The 17700-nt window shown below is 42.6% G+C and overlaps 1 protein-coding gene across 3 annotated transcripts in view; it reads left to right on the top strand.

The window, feature by feature from the left end:
* Positions 1–17700, top strand: part of LOC116463220 (pleckstrin homology domain-containing family G member 1) — a 247426-nt gene that overhangs the window by 182755 nt on the left and 46971 nt on the right. For all 3 annotated transcript variants that reach the window (XM_032146223.2, XM_032146225.2, XM_032146224.2), the window contains one exon: positions 8696–8765. In XM_032146223.2, coding sequence (XP_032002114.1) covers positions 8696–8765 — 70 coding nt within the window. The remainder of the gene's footprint in view (positions 1–8695; positions 8766–17700) is intronic.

Here is a 17700-nt window from a genome sequence, read left to right as displayed (position 1 = left end):
TGGTGCACGTGTGCGGTTGCACATTACTCACACCGATGCAATCCTGGTGCACATGTGCAGTTGCACCTTAGCCATACTGATGCAATCCTGGTGCACATGTGCTGTTGCACATTAGTTACACTGATTCAATGAGAAATCCGTAGTCTCCACCCCCTGAGGCTGTAACTGTAGAATCATCCCGTGTCTGGTATTTAGGAGTGTCTTCAGTGGCTGATGCACTGCATTCCAGGCCCCGACTGTGCTCCCATAGTCCTTTGCGTGTTTGCATATCTTTTATAGCGAGATGTCTTCCTCTATCCCGCCACACTCTCTGTTGCCCACCAAATTCCAGCCACTGTGGCTTCCTTTGTATTCCTCACAGGAGAACCCACCAAGCTCATTCTATCCTGGTTTGCAATTCCATTCTTTCTTTTTTTGAGATGGAGTCTCACTCTGTTGTCCAGGCTGGAGTACAGTAGTGCATTCTAGGGTCAGCGTATCCTCCACCTCCCAGGTTCAAGCAATCCTCCCTCCTCAGCCTCCCAAGTAGCTGGAATTACAGGCGCTCGCCATCATGTCTGGCTAATTTTTGTATTTTTAGTAGAGAGAGGGCTTCACCATGTTGGCCAGGTTGGTCTCAAACTCCTGGCCTCAGGCGATCCGCCCGCCTCGGCCTCCCAGAGTGTTGGTATTATAGGCGTGAGCCACTGTACCCGGCCTGCAATCACATTCCTAAATGACTTTCTCTTCCAAGTCTTCCTGCACTCAAATATCACCTCCTCAGAGAACCTTCCCTGACTGTCCCAACCTTCTTTCACCCTTGCCCAGCCTCAGTTGCTCTCTATCATACTACCCTCTGTTTCCTTCATATCACATAATACAGTGTGATATTATGTTGTTTATTCACACTTATTAGTACTTTTCGCCTGTGGTCAGAACATAAACACATGGGACAGGGCCTTTGTCCACCTTCTTTACCCCTGTAACCTCCTTGCCTGACATCCAGTCTTTTAGCAATTGCTTATTGAATAGCAAGCAAACAAAGTGGATAGGAACAGCTTCATGGGGATGATTGCCCCAGTGACAAGGGCATGAGAGAAATGCCATTACTTTCTCTTTACTAGTACCATTTTTATTGTGTTTATCCTGTTCTAGATAAAGGTTGTAAAGGAAAGCTGACCAGGTAACTCAAACAAGACTTGTCTAGTAGGCAGTACCATGTTGAAGATATGGCAGTGTGGAGTCTGGCCCTCAGCTTTGAGTGGAACAGCAAACAAATCTTTCAATAGATGTGTTTCTAAGAGAGTGCAGGTCTGGGATTCAGAAGGCCTGAATCTAACCATGGCTGTGGCCATGCATTATTGGCAGTATGACCTAAGGTAAGCTACCTCCTTTAATAAGCCATGGTTTCCTCACCTTAAAATTAGGGGTCGGAACTGAAGGTATCTGAGTGCCCTCCCAGCTCTGTGGTTCTTGAGTGCCAGGCATTCATTCACAGATGAGGTACACCTGGAGTCTGGCCGGGTCCCCAAGACACTTCCTCCTACCGGCAAGTCCACTCGTGAGATGAAACTAAAGCTTGGAGGCAATCTGAACATACAATTTAAAACACAGGGGGTTAAATATTGTCAAGAAGTTTTTTGTTTTTTGTTTTTTGTTTTTTTGGTTTTTTTTTTGAGACAGAGTCTCGTTCTGTCGCCTAGGCTGCAGTGCAATGGCGTGATCTCAGCTCTCTGCAACCTCTGCCTCTTGGGTTCAAGTGATTCTCCTGCCTCAGTCTCCCGAGTAGCTGGGCTTACAGGCACCTGCCACCACGCTCAGCTAATTTATGTATTTTTAGTGGAGACAGGGTTTCACCGTGTTGGTCAGGCTGGTCTCAAACTCCTAACCTCAGGTGATCCACCCACCTCGGCCTCCCAAAGTGCTAAGATTACAGGCATGAGCCACCATGCCTGGCCTGCCAAGAAGTGTTTCTGTTGTACTATGAGAAATAACAAGGCCGGGCGCGGTGGCTCACGCCTGTATTCCCAGCACTTTGGGAGGCCGAGGCCGGCAGATCACTCACGAGATCAGGAGATCAAGACCATCCTGGCTAACACAGTGAAACCCTGTCTCTACTAAAAATACAAAAAATTAGTTGGGCATGGTGGCAAGTGCCCGTAGTCCCAGCTACTCAGGAGGCTGAGGGAGAATTGCTTGAACCCAGAAGGTGGAGGTTGCAGTGAGCCGAGATCACACCACTGCACACCAGCCTGGGTGACAGAGTGAGACTCCATCTAAAAAAAAAAAGAACATGATGGAGTCTGCTCACAGTTCTTCTCTGTTAAGAGAGAGGGCCTGTACTGAAAGACCAGGACACAACACATCCAGAGCACCCCATCCTCTACTAATGGGAAACACTGGCCCAGAAATGTTTCTCTGGCTATTATTTTCTTTTTCTTTTTCTTTTCCTTTTTTTTTTTTTTTGAGACAGAGTCTCACTCTGTCGCCCAGGCTGGAGTGCGGTGGCACGATCTCAGCTCACTGCAACCTCCACCTCATGGGTTCAAGTGATTCTTCTGCCTCAACCTCCCAAGTAGCACCACAACTGGCTAATTTTTGTATTTTTAGTAGAGACAGGGTTTCACCATATTGGCCAGGCTGGTCTTGAACTCCTGACCTCGTGATCCACCCGCCTCGGCCTCCCAAAGTGTTGGGATTACAGGCGTGAGCCACCGCACCTGGCCCTCTGGCTGTCATTTTCTTAGACCTTTTCTCTTACTTCATCCGGTATTCAGGTCAGAATGATGTGATTTCGACTCTCCTTAAGCTCTTTTCCTATTTTCCATGAGAATACTGGACAGTGGCGCTCACAGGTGTAGCATTTACCCTGAGATGACTTTACCACGACATATCTCGCTTTTATTATTATTTTCACATCACTCTAGTATATTGACTTTGGAAACAAAAGACATCATTCTCTTTATAGCATTCTGTTTTTAGTAGTGGTATTTCCATTTACAAAATATAGTAATTCTCGATTGCTGAAAATGTCAAATCTTAGAAAACGTAGCATTCCTACGCATGATGTTAACGTCGTTCTTGAATGCTTGTTGGCCAAAGATTCATTTGATGAATCCAATTTTTCTGAAATAGATGATTCTGATGTTTTGTTTAGAGATTACTCCAAGAACAGGGGGTTTTTTTGTTTGTTTTGTTTTGTTTTTTTCTGAGACAGAGTCTTGCTGTCTCACCCAGGCTGGAGTGCAGTGGCAGTATCTCAGCTCACTGCAACCTCTGCCTCCCGGGATCAAGCAATTCTCCTGCCTCAGCCTCCTGAGTAGCTAGGATTATAGGCATGCACCACCACGCCCAGCTAATTTTTGTATTTTTAAACAGAGACAGGGTTTCACCCTGTTGGTCAAGCTGGTCTCAAACTCCTGACCTCAGGTGATCCACCTGCCTCGGCCTCCCAAAGTGCTGGGATTACAGGTGTAAGCCACCACGCCTGGCCAAGAACAGTTTTTATATTTTATTTTCACATTGAAAATCAGTCAGATTAGGCCAGGCATGGTGGCTCACACCTGTAATCCCAGCACTTTGGGAGGCCGAGGCAGGTGGATCACCTGAGGTCAAGAGTTCGAGACCAGACTGACCAACAGGGTGAAACCCCGTCTCTACTAAAAATACAAAAATTAGCCAGGCGTGGTGGCACATGCCTGTAATCCCAGCTAATGGGGAGGCTGAGGCAGGAGAATTGCTTGAACCTAGGAGCGGAGATTGCAGTGAGCCAGGATCATGCCATTGCACTCCAGCCTGGGAGAAGAAGCGGGATTCCATCTCCAAAAAAAAAAAGTAAAGAAAAGAAAAGAAAATCAGTCAGATTAGTTTCAGCCTCAAAGAGCATGTTTATGTAAAATTAAAAGAGCACTGGCAGAGAGCTGAACTTTTTTTTAAACAGGAAAAGAGTTAATTTAATCACTCCCATCTTTTTGTAAAAGAAAATGATATAAATATCAGAACTATATTTTCTGATCTTTCAAAAGGAGTGTTTTATAGGAATATAGAGAAGAATGTTTGGAATTGGGACTGTTTTAAAAGATCCTTTCTTTTTCTTTTTTTTTTGAGACGGAGTCTCACTGTGTCACCCAGGCTGGAGCGGAGTGGCCTGATCTCGGCTCACGGCAAGCTCCACCTCCCGGGTTCATGCCATTCTCCTGCCTCAGCCTCCCGAGTAACTGGGACTACAGGCGCCCACCACCACGCCTGGCTAATTTTTTTTTGTATTTTCAGTAGAGATGGGGTTTCACTGTGTTAGCCAGGATGGTGTCGATCTCCTGACCTCGTGATCCGCCCACCTTGGCCTCCCAGAGTGCTGGGGATTACAGGCATGAGCCACCGTGCCCAGCCTTAAAAGATCCTTTCTAAGTGCAAGATAGGCCAGTGGATTTTAAAGTAATGGTACAGTAGCCAGGCGTGGGGGCTCACGTCTGTAATCCCAGCACTTTGGGAAGCTGAGGCAGGCCCATCATTTGAGGCCAGGAGTTCAAGACCAGCCCAGCCAACATGGTGAAACCCTGTCTCTACTAAAAATACAAAAATTAGCTGGGCATGGTGGTGGGAGGCTGAGGTAGGAGAATCGCTTGAACCCAGGAGGCGGAGGTTTCAGTGAGCCGAAATTGCATCATTGTACTCCAGCTTGAGCAAGAGAGTGAAACTCTGTCTCAAAAAAATAATAAAATAAAATAACAGTATAGTGCATTGATATGGTTTCAGACTCAGAGAGGCCTTTGACTCATTACCACTTGCTGAGTTTTAGTGTAATATGAAGGATATTAGTGGGCTATGAAAGCTATCCATACTTATTGGAAAGGCCATTAAAATACTCCCTCCTTTTCCAGTGACATATCTGTGTGAGGCTGGATTTTTTTTTCCTATATACTTCAACCAAAACAACAACAGATTGCAACAGATAGAATGCAGAAGCAGATGGGAGAATCCAGCTATGTTCTATTAAGTTAGAAATTAAAAATTTGCAAAAATGGGAAATAATGCTACTCTTCTCACTAAATTTTTTAAGAGTATAAACAGGTCCTGAGGCCAAAAGTTTCAGAACCACTGCCTTGGAATGAGGAACACCACACAATAAACTCCATCCCTGCGAAGAGTTCACGATTGATGTTGTGGCTTATTTTCAAATATGGAAGGACAAATGAATATACTCAGAATTTGAGAAGAGCGTCTAACATGAATGCAGAAGCTAAAATCATCAAAAAGGGAGCTCAGCAGAAAACAAAGAACAGGAAAGAAAAGTACAAAATCATTATCATCATCATCATGGCAAGTTTGGAAATAAGGGAAGATTTTGCACCCATGAAATAAGAGCAAAAGCATAAGCAAGAAAGATCCAAAAAGCATGTTTTAAAAAAAAACTTTGAAATTGAAAATCTGATGGTTGAAACAAACAAAAAAATCAATAAAAGAAATGGAGAAAAAAAAAAATAAAAAAAAATAAAAAAAAAAATGGGAAATAAAGTGGAAGTCTCCCCCCACCAAAAAAATGGAGCAATAAACAGGAAGATAGAGAATAGAAGAGGAAGAATAATGAAAATTAGAGTATTAGACAAGGAGATCCAATATGTGAGTAATAGGAACTTTAAAACTGCAAGGGAGGAAATATCAAAGACATAATTTATGAGCAGAGATTCTTCTTCTTTTTTTTTTTTTTTTTTAATGGAGTCTCACTTTTGTCACCCAGGCTGGAGTACAATGGTGCAATCTCGGCTCACTGCAATCTCCGCCTCCCAGGCTCAAGCGATTCTCCTGCCTCAGCCTCCCGAGTAGCAGGGACTGCAGGTGTGTGCCACCACACCCGGCTAATTTTTGAATTTTTGGTAGAGATGGAGTTTCACCATGTTGGCCATGCTGGTCCCAAACTCCTGACCTCAGGTGATATGCCCACCTCAGCCTCCCAGAGTGCTGGGATTATAGGCATGAGCCACCACACCCAGCCAGGAGCAGAGATTCTCAAGTGTTTTGGTCCAGGATCTCTTACATGCTTAAAAATTACTAAGGACCGAAAAAGCTTTCTTGTTTATGTTTTATTATGTTTCGTTTTCCACATTAGAAATGAAAACTGAGAACCTGTTAAGATATCTATTTATTTAATACTAAAAAAGAACAAGCCCACATATTTCTAGAAAAATAATTTTACTACTTTTTCTACTAAATTTTTTTGTTTGTTTTGGAACTGTTTTACATTTTTACAGATCTTGTTACTGCCTGACTTACTAGAAGACAGCTGAATTCTCATATCTGCTTCAACTTTCCATCTGTTGTGATATCACACGTCATGTAGCCTCTGGAAAAGTTCACTGTACTCTCATGAGATAATGAAAGTTTAAAAATTTAATAATGTCTCAGTATTTTTATGAGGTCCAACCTTGTGGACCTCCTAAAGGGGTCTCGTCTCAGGAACCCCAGGGGTCGTTAGACCGCACTTGGAGAACTGCTATCCCGATCATTTCCCAAATTTGTACATTGGCTCAGTGCATGAAAAAGACCCACCCAAAGCCTACTATCACAAAATTTTGTAATTATGTCAACTAAGAGAAAACTCTAAAAGCTTTCAGAATGGACTAGGGATCATCAGAATGATACTGGAATCTCAATAGCAGCATTGGAATCTATTAATCAACAGGTAGACAAATAGCTCCCTGAGTACTCAGAGAAAATTACTTCCAACCAAGACTTTTATATCTACTGACATCATTAGCCAAGTGTGAAGGGAGAACATTTTTGAAGCAGGAAAAGTCTCAGAAAGCATACCTTCTGTTACTCTTACTCAGAAAGCTATTGCTCGATTTTGTAATCTCCCAAAGGAAGGAATACATTGGAAATGGCAATACAGAAGACCAGCAAAGGCTATCATTAGGATGGTGTTGAAGAAACAGCCAGCAGGCCTGGAAAGCAGTCTGTCCAGGTTGGAGTAGAGGTCACCAAGAAAGAAATGCAAACCATGGAATATCTGATATTTGAACACAGTGAGATAAGATTTACACTTCTGGCATACAATTTGCTAATAAATTAATAGTGTTTATCTTGAAAAAAAGAAAAAAAAAGAGAAACAATTTTAACTCCAGGGAAAACATGATTCTCTAAGACAGGAAATGAAATCATGGTATACTCTAAGGCTAACAGGGCATAATACTTACATAGTCTTAAAGATGTAAATTCTGACATTTAATTGAATCAAATTACATAACAGAACTAGTTGAGAAGGCTGGGCATGGTGGCTCACACTACCCAGAACTTCAGGAAGATCACTTGAGCCCAGGAGGACCTGCCTGATTGACAGAGTGAAACCCTGTCTCTAAAATTAAAAAAAAAAAAAAAAAAAAGAGAGAGACATCTTAGAACTAGTTGAGAAGACAGAAGGGTAAGTTTGGGGAAACTGAGAAGTAAATAATACCTAAAGCTGAAAAATAATGAAAACACATTATCAGCATGCTTAGAAACATGGACCTTCTTAGAGCAGAAACCGCCTAAAGAATCAAAAATGCTTCTGGGCACTGCCCATTGAGAATGAGAATCAGAAAACTAGAAACTGCTTGTTTTTATCATAATTCCTGTAGAACTACCTCACTTTTTATTAAATATATAGCATATGGCTCATTAAAATAAACACAGCATAGTAAAGTGTATATTAATATAACTTATGTGGAGTGCAATTTAGAAATGTGTTAACATTTACACTGAGAATGTTCTTTGACCCATGAATTCCATATATAGAATTTTATCCAATAGTGTGAGATTCATTGAATTAATTATGGTACAGTCACACAATGAAGTATTATGCTGTTACTTAAAATAATGATACTCCCAGTAAAAAAATAACGTGGAATTACATTTGAGGAAAGATATTTCCCTCCCCAGCATATCTCTCCTTTAAAGCACTATCTCTATTATAATTTTGTATTCGTTAGTGTGATTTTTCATTGAATGCTTGACTCTTCCAATGGATTGGAAGCTCCATAAGACCAGAGCCTTGGGGTCCCCAACCCCCAGGTCACAGACCAATACCAGTCTGTGACCTGTTAGGAATTGGTCTGCAGAGCAGGAGGTGACAGCAAGCGAAGCTGAGCTCCACCTCCTGTCAGATCAGTGGCAGCATCAGATTCTCATAGGAGCACACACCCTATTGTGAACTGTGCATGTGCAGGATCTAGGTTATGAGAATCTAATGGTAAGTGTAATGCGCTTGAATCATCCCAAAACCATCCCCACAATCCAGTCTGTGGAAAAGTTGTCTTCCAAGAAACCGATCCCTGGTGCCAAAAAGGTTGGGGACCTCCGAGAGCCCACATCTCACTTTGCTCACTGATGTGGTCCTAATCCTTTACACTGTACCTGGTACCTAGGCAGCTATTTGATGTCTGAATGAGCATGGGTGAGCATTCAAGCAGATGATGACAAACGTCTGCAAAACTTAAAGATAGGCAGGGCTTAGCTCTGGTGGGAGAGTTACGGGTTCAACCTGGATTTAATCCCCTGCGCCACCATGACCTTGGGCAAGTCCCTTACCTAAGCCTTGGATACAATGACAGCAGGTCCTCAGTTATCCAATTATATGATTCCTTGTAAATGCCATGGAAATGTTTAAACTTTTAAATTATACAAAATGTACCCACCCAGAAGACTACAATCTAATACTTCCTGGCTGTTATTTTTTTATTAGTGAACTTCTGCAAGATTTGGAAAACTGTGAAAATGATCCTGTGGCCATAGCAGAGTGTTTTGTGTCCAAGGTAAGTGGGGTTCATCCTTCTGGGCCAACTGAGACAGATACAGAGTACAGAATTTTTCATTTTAAAGTTAAAATGACTGGTTTGTTTCATATCAGATAGAGTTAGTCACTGATCTTTCTCTGGTTTGTTTGAGTAGCAAAAATGTATTGTTCCAGGAGCCAGGGAGATGCTAATCTACTAGTTCTTCTAGAACTTGTACAGTAACTAAATAATGTTACTCTTTGCTGGGAAAAACTTAAAGCTTGGGAGGGGAGAGTCCGGAGTAGAAGAATGTTAGAAAAATAGGCCGAGCATGGTGGTTCACATCTGTAATCCCAGCACTTTGGGAAGGCGAGGCGAACGGATCACCTGAGGTCAGGAGTTTGAGACCAGCCTGGCCAACATGGTGAAACCCCGTCTCTACTAAAAACACAAAAATTAGCCAGGCGTGGTGGCATGCCTGTAATCCCAGCTACTTGGGAGGCTGAGGCAGGAGAATCACTTGAGCCCTGGAGGCGGAGGTTGCAGTGGGAGCCGAGATAACGCCATTGCACTCCAGCCTGGGCGACAAGAGCGAGACTCTGTCTCAAAAAAAAAAAGAAGATGAATGTTAGAAAAATATAAAATACCACTAAACTGGTTTAGTTTAGTGAAAGTGAAAGTTTAGTTTTAGTGAAAGTCCAAGAGAATCTAAGTATTTTACGTATATGTGGCACTAGCCTAGTCTCTATAATTATCTTTAATATAGATAATTATCTCTTGAGGGATAGAGAGGAGCAGAATTAATCTCCCACATTTTAAAAATGTACTTTTCCACTGTTTTCTTAAGCTGCATCAATGGTTTCGAAAAATACAAGGAAAGGATTTGACTTTCAAAGCTTAAATGACAGTGAGCTCGTGCTCTGAACTGGGATAGGAGATGGAATTCTGAAACCTACCCGACGAGCCTTTCCTACATTACTTTCTCAGCATGCTGTCTAGTATATAGAGATTCCTGTCTTGTTTAAATTCTCTTAAACATTCAACCACTTTTGTTTGGAAAGCCTTTAGCAGAAATTGTTTTGCAGCAAACTTTCATATGGTTTCTGCAGTTGTAGTTTGAAATGCACAAAGGTTTAATAAAAGTTCATGATGGCGCTTTGAGACCCACTGGGAATTAGCACACCCGGAGTCCGGTGTGAACTGGGAGATGTCGTTCCAGTCTGACCTGGCTCCAGACTGTTCCACAGGGTCATTTCTGATGGTGGCAGATGCATCCGGATGGCTTCCAAACACAACACCCTGGGTTTTATTGGAGCAAAGTTCCTTAAAGGCACAATCCATGGGCTCATATATAAAACTCTCCTGACTTTGTGTGTGTGTGTTCACATGTAAAGTGTGCACACACGTTTACCCATGTGTAAGCTTACACATACAATCCTTTTCACAAGTTGCCTGTGTCAAAATTGGGCAGGGATTTGAAAAAAAGAGAAACGAAAGAAGGCGAAATGGCTAAAAAGATATGCTGGGAATATCAAAGGAGATATGTTAGAATAACCACAGCACATAAACAACGTAGAAGCTTTCGGAAACGTTTGGGCTTTTACTGGTAACTGTAATCACAAGTTGATTAAAGATGTTCCAGCGTATGCTTAGCTCTCGCTTAATTATTCACATAAAAGTTTGTTTATGTGCCATGTTGCCAACTCCCAAATCTTCCTTTTCATTGTAATATTGCCAAGTTTAATTAGAAGACTGACTTGAGCTCTCTGCACTTTCGCATGGAAACGGGGAATCCTGAGGGAGTGCTGGGCTCAGGCGCTGCCTGCCTTTCACTCAGCAGCCTGACATTTAGAAGATTTACGTCTTCTGAAACACAACCAACTGTTCAACTCCAGGGAGGAATGGAAAATTGCTTTAATTGGGAGACCATTAATGAAAGAGGTGAAGCTGACAGTTGACTTCTGCTTGTATCTGAACCACTGGGGCCTGCACAGAGATTCATCTTTGACCTTGCTTACTGTCGTGGTATGTGTAGGTTACAGAAGTCGTTATCGACAAATGGAGAACATGGTTGCTTTTTACCTGATGCTTATAGAAGAATAAACCTACAGTTCTCTTGAAGGACAGAAATTAAAGTTTCCTACTGGGCAGGCCAAACCTTCTCCCAGTAAACATTTGTCTGTTTTAGGTCTCTGGAAACACCTAGAATGGCTCACTTTGCTGCCTTTACCTCCACCTTCACATCCACCCCTCATCTTGGCTGGCAGCAAGGCTGACCCAGGGCAACGTTTAGGAGGGAGACAAAGTCTGTCTTTAGCGCCTCAACCTTGCCTTAGCTGCCTACTCTCCCTGGTTTTGTGGCTCTCCCTCTCTGTTGATGCCTTCTTCCTTTTAGAGCCTAGGGAGTGAGTGTGTGCACACACACACACATGCATACACACACACACACACACACACACACACACACGCCGACACTCAAGCATGCACACATGTACCACCCACTTACTGAAATTATCCTCAAGGAAGTGTGGATATTGGATAGTCATATGATTAGAGTGAATTTAAGTCAAAGTTACCTTACCCATATGCTGTTTACATATTAAGTCTTTCTTGTAGTGTCCAGTGAAAACTTCTCAGGAATCAGAGAGGGAGAGGAGGACCCTGGGGCAGAAGAAACCCTAAAATCATGCATATTGCTTTACTGTGGCTACCTATTCAATAAATATTTGAGAGACCCAGGTGCTTGATTGGTCAGCACTGATTATATCATATTTTGGCTCTTTCATAATTAAATGTCTCATTTCTATGTCATCTCTAATTACAATCTGAAAGATTTGAAGAACTAGAAGGAAATATCTTTTCTTATAAATTACATATATTTGTACAACACATTCCCCTAAATCCTTCTAAGCGGATTTGGGGTGGCATATTTAATAACTAATGGTATCTAACTAGGAGCTGTTGATTTTTATGTGAAACCATCATTTGTAAGGTCCACAGAGCTGCACAAACCTAAGGGCAAACTTGCATTTAATTCCAATTAAAGATATACAGCTGATTGAAATCAAAACCCTCCAATTTAAAATAGGAATAGAGCCATGATGTCACAAAATGCACAGAAATTCAATCGTGCAGAAGTCATGAGGTCTTATGATAGCTGGGTAGGAGTAGGTCACTATATTATGCAATGTCAACCCAATTTCATTGAAACCATTGTTTTCTAATTTGTATTTCAAATGATCCTACAGGTCCCAAATTGTAAGGAAAGTCAACTTGATATTGTTCTATTCCAGGTTGAGTATAGCAAGAGGCAGGAAAGAAAAAGCAAGAAACTCAGAAAGCATGAGCCAGTCAGAGAAAAGTCCCCATTTGGCACATTAACTTGCCCGCAGACCTTGGGCAAGTCTGGCATTCTCATCCATGGAGCCAGGGCTGGCTTCAAGAACCAATAAGTGAACTCAAGTGCACAAAGGGGCCCAGGTGGAGTCTGTAGCAGTCGAGGTGTTTGCCTGGTCTCCTGGGGATGGTCATTGCCATGTGAAACTGCAGGCCCAGGGCTGGTGAGTCTTATACTTCTTCAGGAGAAGCTAGAAATTGAAATATTTTTTTTGTCTTCTTGAGACGGGGTTTCGCTCTTGTCGCCCAGGCTGGAGTGCAGTGGTGCAATCTTGGCTCACCACAACTTCCGCCTCCCAGGTTCAAGCAGTTCTCCTGCCTCAGCCCCCCCCGAGTAGCTGGGATTACAGGCATGTGCCACCACACCCGGCTAATTTTTTTTTTTTTTTTTTTTTTTTTTAGTAGAGATGGGGTTTTTCCATGTTGGTCAGGCTGGTCTTGAACTCCTGACCTCAGGTGATCCACCTGCCTTGGCCTCCAAAAGTGCTAGGATTACAGGTGTGAGCCACCGTGCCTGGCCAAAATCAAAATATTTGTATCTTTCAACTTTTAAAAGTTGACAACTAATTTAGACTTTTTAAAATACCGTGCTTGAAAATTTGGTACAATGCTTGAAATGTTGGCAAGGCCATGGGGAAACAGACACTCATAACTGTAGGAAAAGAAAATGGCACAGCCCCTATGGAGAGGAATTGGGCTGTGTGTCCAGCATCTGAATTCACCCTTTCACCCACCAGTCCTACATCAAGAGATCTATTCCAAGGATACACTTAACAGAAATTCATGTAAGCATAATACTGTTCTTTGCAGTAACGTTTGTTACTGCAAAAGACTAGAAACAGCCAAATGTCCCTAAACAAGAAGCTGTTTGAATCAACCGTAGTATATCCACGTAATGAAGTACTGTGAAGCAGTAACAGTAAAGAATATCTCTGCTGGGCATGGTGGCTCATGCGTGTAATCCGAGCACTTTGGGAGGCCGAAGCGGGCAGATTACCTGAGATCAGGAGTTCAAGATCAGCTTGGCCAACGTGATGAAACCCCATCTCTACTAAAAATACAAAAAAATTGCCAGGCATGGTGACAGGCATCTGTATTCCCAGCTACTTGGGAGGCTGAGGCAGAAGAATCACTTGAACCCAGGAGGTGGAGGTTGCAGTGAGCTGAGATCGTGCCATTGCACTCCAAGGCTGGGCGACAGAGTGAGACTCCGTCTCAAAAAACAAAAGAAAAAAGAATATCTTTATATACTCCTCTGGGGAGGGAGTGGATAGAAGTGTGTGTACAGCACTGTGGTTCCCAAAGTGTGGTCCTGGACCTGCAGCATCAGCGTCACTTGGGAACTCATTAGAAATGCAGATTCCTAGGCCCTACTCTAAGACCTACTACATCAGAAACCCAGCAATCTATGTTTTAACAGGCCCTCCAGGTAATTCTGATACTCAAGTTTGAGGATCACTGGTATAACATGATTTGTTTGTCTAGGAGAGGAAAACCTGTAAGATTAAAAATTGATTACCAATAGAGGAATGGAGGGAACAGACTAGAAGGGAAAAGAATAGAGGTTTGGCTTCTTTGGAGGCCAGGAATGGTGGCTCACACCTGTAATCTCAGCACTTTGGGAGGCCGAGGTGGGTGGATCATTTGAGGCCCAGAGCTTGAGACCAGCCTGGCAAACATGGCAAAACCCCATCTCTACTAAAAAATAAAAACAAAAAAATTAGCTGGGCCATAGTGGAACATGCCTGTAATCCCAGCTACTCAGGAAGCTGAGGCAGGAGAATCATTTGAACCTGGGAAGCAGAGGTTGCAGTGAGCCAAGATGGTGCCACTGTATTCCAGCCTGGGTGACAGAGCGAGAATCTGCCTCAAAAAAGAAAAAAAAAAGAGGTTAGGCTTCTTTGAATATGAATTTCTTTGCAGAACTGACTTTGAAGCCATGTAAATATTTTACATAATTATAGAACAAAACTAATGTTCCAAAAAGCAGTCACCAAAAATTGAAAGCAAAATTAAACTGTATCCAGTTGGTGGCATAACCATGCAATAGGAATTTCAGTTGATTTGAAAATATGCTTTAGATGAAACACAGCAAATACATCTGTAACTATTTAATAATGATACTATTTATGGTGGTGTTGCTATTGTTATTCTGAAATTATTGAGTGTGTTGCAAGATGAAGCAAAGAAGTATTTATGTTAGCATCATTGAGAAATGGAATTGGTAGAAGAAAGAAAACACAGACAAAAGAATGAGTGTAGCTAATCAAAAGTGCTGTAGTCCTGTATCTGAATTATTAATGTAAGTGTTAGTATGAACTAAGGTTGTATTTTATCCTTTAAAAAAAACACCACTTCCTATCCTGGCCAACATGGAGAAACCTCGTCTCTACTAAAAATACAAATATTAGCCGGGCGTAGTGATGCATGCCTGTAGTCCCAGCTACTTGGGAGGCTGAGGCAGGAGAATTGCTTGAACCCAGGAGGTAGAGGTTTCGTTGAGCTGAGATCGTGCCACTGCACTCCAGCCTGGGCGACAGAGCAAGACTCAGTCTCAAAAAAAAAAAAAACCACCACTTCCTGGTTGGGTGCGGTGGTGCACACCTGTAATCCCAACACTTTGGGAGGCCAAGGCAGGCGATCACCTGAAGTCAGGAGTTCGAGACCAGCCTGGCCAACATGCATAAACCCCATCTCTACTAAAGATAGAAAAATTTAGCTGGGCGTGGTGGTGAGTGCCTGTAGTCCCAGCTACTCAGGAGGCTGAGGCAGGAGAGTCTCTTGAACCCAAGAGGCAAAGGCTGCAGTGAACCGAGATTGCACCACTGCACTCCAGCCTGGGTGGCAGAGCAAGACTCCATCTCAAAACAACAACAACAACAAACCACACCACTTCCTAACTCTGTCCACTGAAAAGTCCCAGAAATGATGATTACACTACAGCAAGAGTATCCCTGATACCCAGATTGTGGTCTCCAAACACTGTTTCCTGCCAGAAGGAATAGGGGCTCCATGAAGAATGAGTGTGGGGCAGGAAATATACAAGATAGTCTTGGGACATCTTGTCACACCAGGAAACAAGCTACAAAAGACCATAGGCCAGGTCATGAATGCTCAAGAAGGGGCTCCTACTAGCCAAAAATGGGATAATTGGAGCATCAGTGAAGATAATTAATTGAAAACAATGGAAACTCATTAAATAGGCTCATATTAATGAATTTGCAGTGATATTAAAACACCAAATTGATCACCTTTGCATGACGCTGGAGAACCAATACGTTATTTTGAAAATTAAAGGGAAGAATTGGCTGGGTGTGGTAGCTTATCCATGTAATCCCCTACACTTTCGGAGGCTGAGGCAGGGGGATCACTTGAGCCCAGAAGTTTGAGACCAGACTGGGCAATATAGCAAGACCCTGTCTCCATAAAAAGTTTTAAACTTAGCCAGAGGTTGTGGCACGCCTGTGGTCCCAGCTACTCTGGAGGCTGAGGTGAGAGGATCACTCGAGGCTAGGAGGTTGAGGCTGAAATGAACCGTGACCACCACTGTACTCCAGAATGGGTGACAGAGCAAGACCCTGTCTTGAAATAAAAAGGAAAGAATTAAATATTTATTCTGCCTTTCCCATACAAATCATAAACTGCAGAGTAACCAAGAGTTCATAAAAAGAGGTTCTTTTTTTGGAAAGATTCTAGCTAATAAGGAATAAAGTATTAGAAATACCACCATTTTCCAACCCCTAATAAATTAATAGATCTAGCCAATAAGTACCAATGGTTGTTAGCATCACAGAAGAGAGACAGCCAGACTTTACGTCCATTGGACCTCTCGATTCCATTAGACTTCCATTGTACTTCCATTAGAGAAGCACAAAATAGCCACTAGTGTATTGTGCCAAATTACGGAACCTAAATCTGAGCAAGTCTCTACTAAATCAGTATGAGTATAATGGACAGGGCATATTAAATGAAACCAGGCCAGGCGTAGTGCCTCATGCCTGCAATCCCAGCACTTTGGGATGCCAAGGTGGGTGGATCACTTGAGGTCAGGAGTTCAAGACCAGCCTGTCCAACATGGTGAAACCCTACCTCTACTAAAAATGCAAAAATTAGCCAGGCATGGTGATGCATGCCTGTAATCCCTGCTACTTGAGAGGCTAAGGCAGGAGAATCACTTGAACCTGGGAGGCAGAGACCGCAGTGAACCAAGATTGTGCCACTGCACTCCAGCCTGGGCAACAGAGCGAGAATCCATCTCAAAAAAATAAAAGGAGACTCTAGAGATGGCATTGGTAATAGTGGAACTGGGCTGTGCAGCACAACGGTGTGGTTTCTTCAACTCACTTGCAAAAGGAAGAAAAATAAGGGAGAACTTAGAGATGAAAAGAGACTACTAAAGAGATATCAACCATTTGCTCTGTGTAATTTTTATTTGCAAATCAAACAGGCAAAAGATTTTAAAAAGAAAAAAGGAAATATGAATAGTGACTGGTGAAACTTCATGATGTTATCGAATTATTTAAGTGTAGCAATGGTATTATGTTTAATGTCCTTGTTTTAGTCCAGGCACGGTGGCTCATGCCTATAATCCCAACACTTTGGGAGGCCAAGGCGGGTGGATCACTTGAGGCCAGGAGTTTGAGACCAGCCTGGCCAACATGGCGAAACCCTATCTCTACTAAAAATACAAAAAATTAGCTGGGTGTGATAGCATACACCTGTAGTCCCAGCTACTCAGGAGGCTGAGGCGGGAGAATTGCTTGAACCCAGGAGGCGGAGGTTGCAGCGAGCTGAGGTTGCACCACTGCACTCCAGCCTGGGCAACAGAGTGAGACTCCGTCTCAAAAAAATAAAATAAAGTCTTTATTTTAGAGATACATCTTAAAATATTTACAAGCAAATTGATGTCTAGAATTTAATTCAGAATGATGGGGAAGCAGGGGAGTGGGAGGGGCAGAGACGAGGAGTTAATGATTATTGAGGTTGGACGATGGAAACTTGGGGATTTATTATACCATCCTCTGTACTTTTATATATGCTTGAAACTTTCCATTAAAAAAAAAAAGTTTAACCTAATTCCAGTTGAGGTTAACAGGAAGGATACTAAGTAGAGATTTTAGAATTAAAAAAAAAATAAAGCTACCAGAAAAATAGGCACTTAGAGTCACATGTGAATCCAGCATTAAGTGGTCTAAAAAGTAAAAGAAAGTAAAAGTTAAAAAAAATTGGAGAATGTGAAACACCACCAAAATAATCTGTGGCTCTTTTTCAAAATATAATTTCAAGACCAGGCATAGTGGCTCACGCCTGTAATCCCAGCACTTTGAGAGGCTGAGGCAGATGGATAACTTGAGACCAGGAATTAGAGACAAGCCTGGCCAACATAGCGAAACCCCATCTTTACTAAAAATACAAAAAATTAGCTGGGCACAGTGATGTGTGCCTGTAATCCCAGCTACTCAGGAGGCTGAAGCACAAGAATTGCTTGAACTGGGGAGGCAGAGGGGGAGGCTACAGTGAGCAGAGATTGTGCCACTGCACTCCAGCCTAGGCGACAAAGCGAGACTCCATCTCAAAA

This window comes from Hylobates moloch, unplaced genomic scaffold, assembly GCF_009828535.3.
Source record: "Hylobates moloch isolate HMO894 unplaced genomic scaffold, HMol_V3 SCAFFOLD_29, whole genome shotgun sequence".
Taxonomy (NCBI): Eukaryota; Metazoa; Chordata; class Mammalia; order Primates; family Hylobatidae; genus Hylobates; species Hylobates moloch.
The sequence above is the reverse complement of the archived record's forward strand: the minus strand, read 5'-3'. Positions and strand labels throughout refer to the sequence as shown.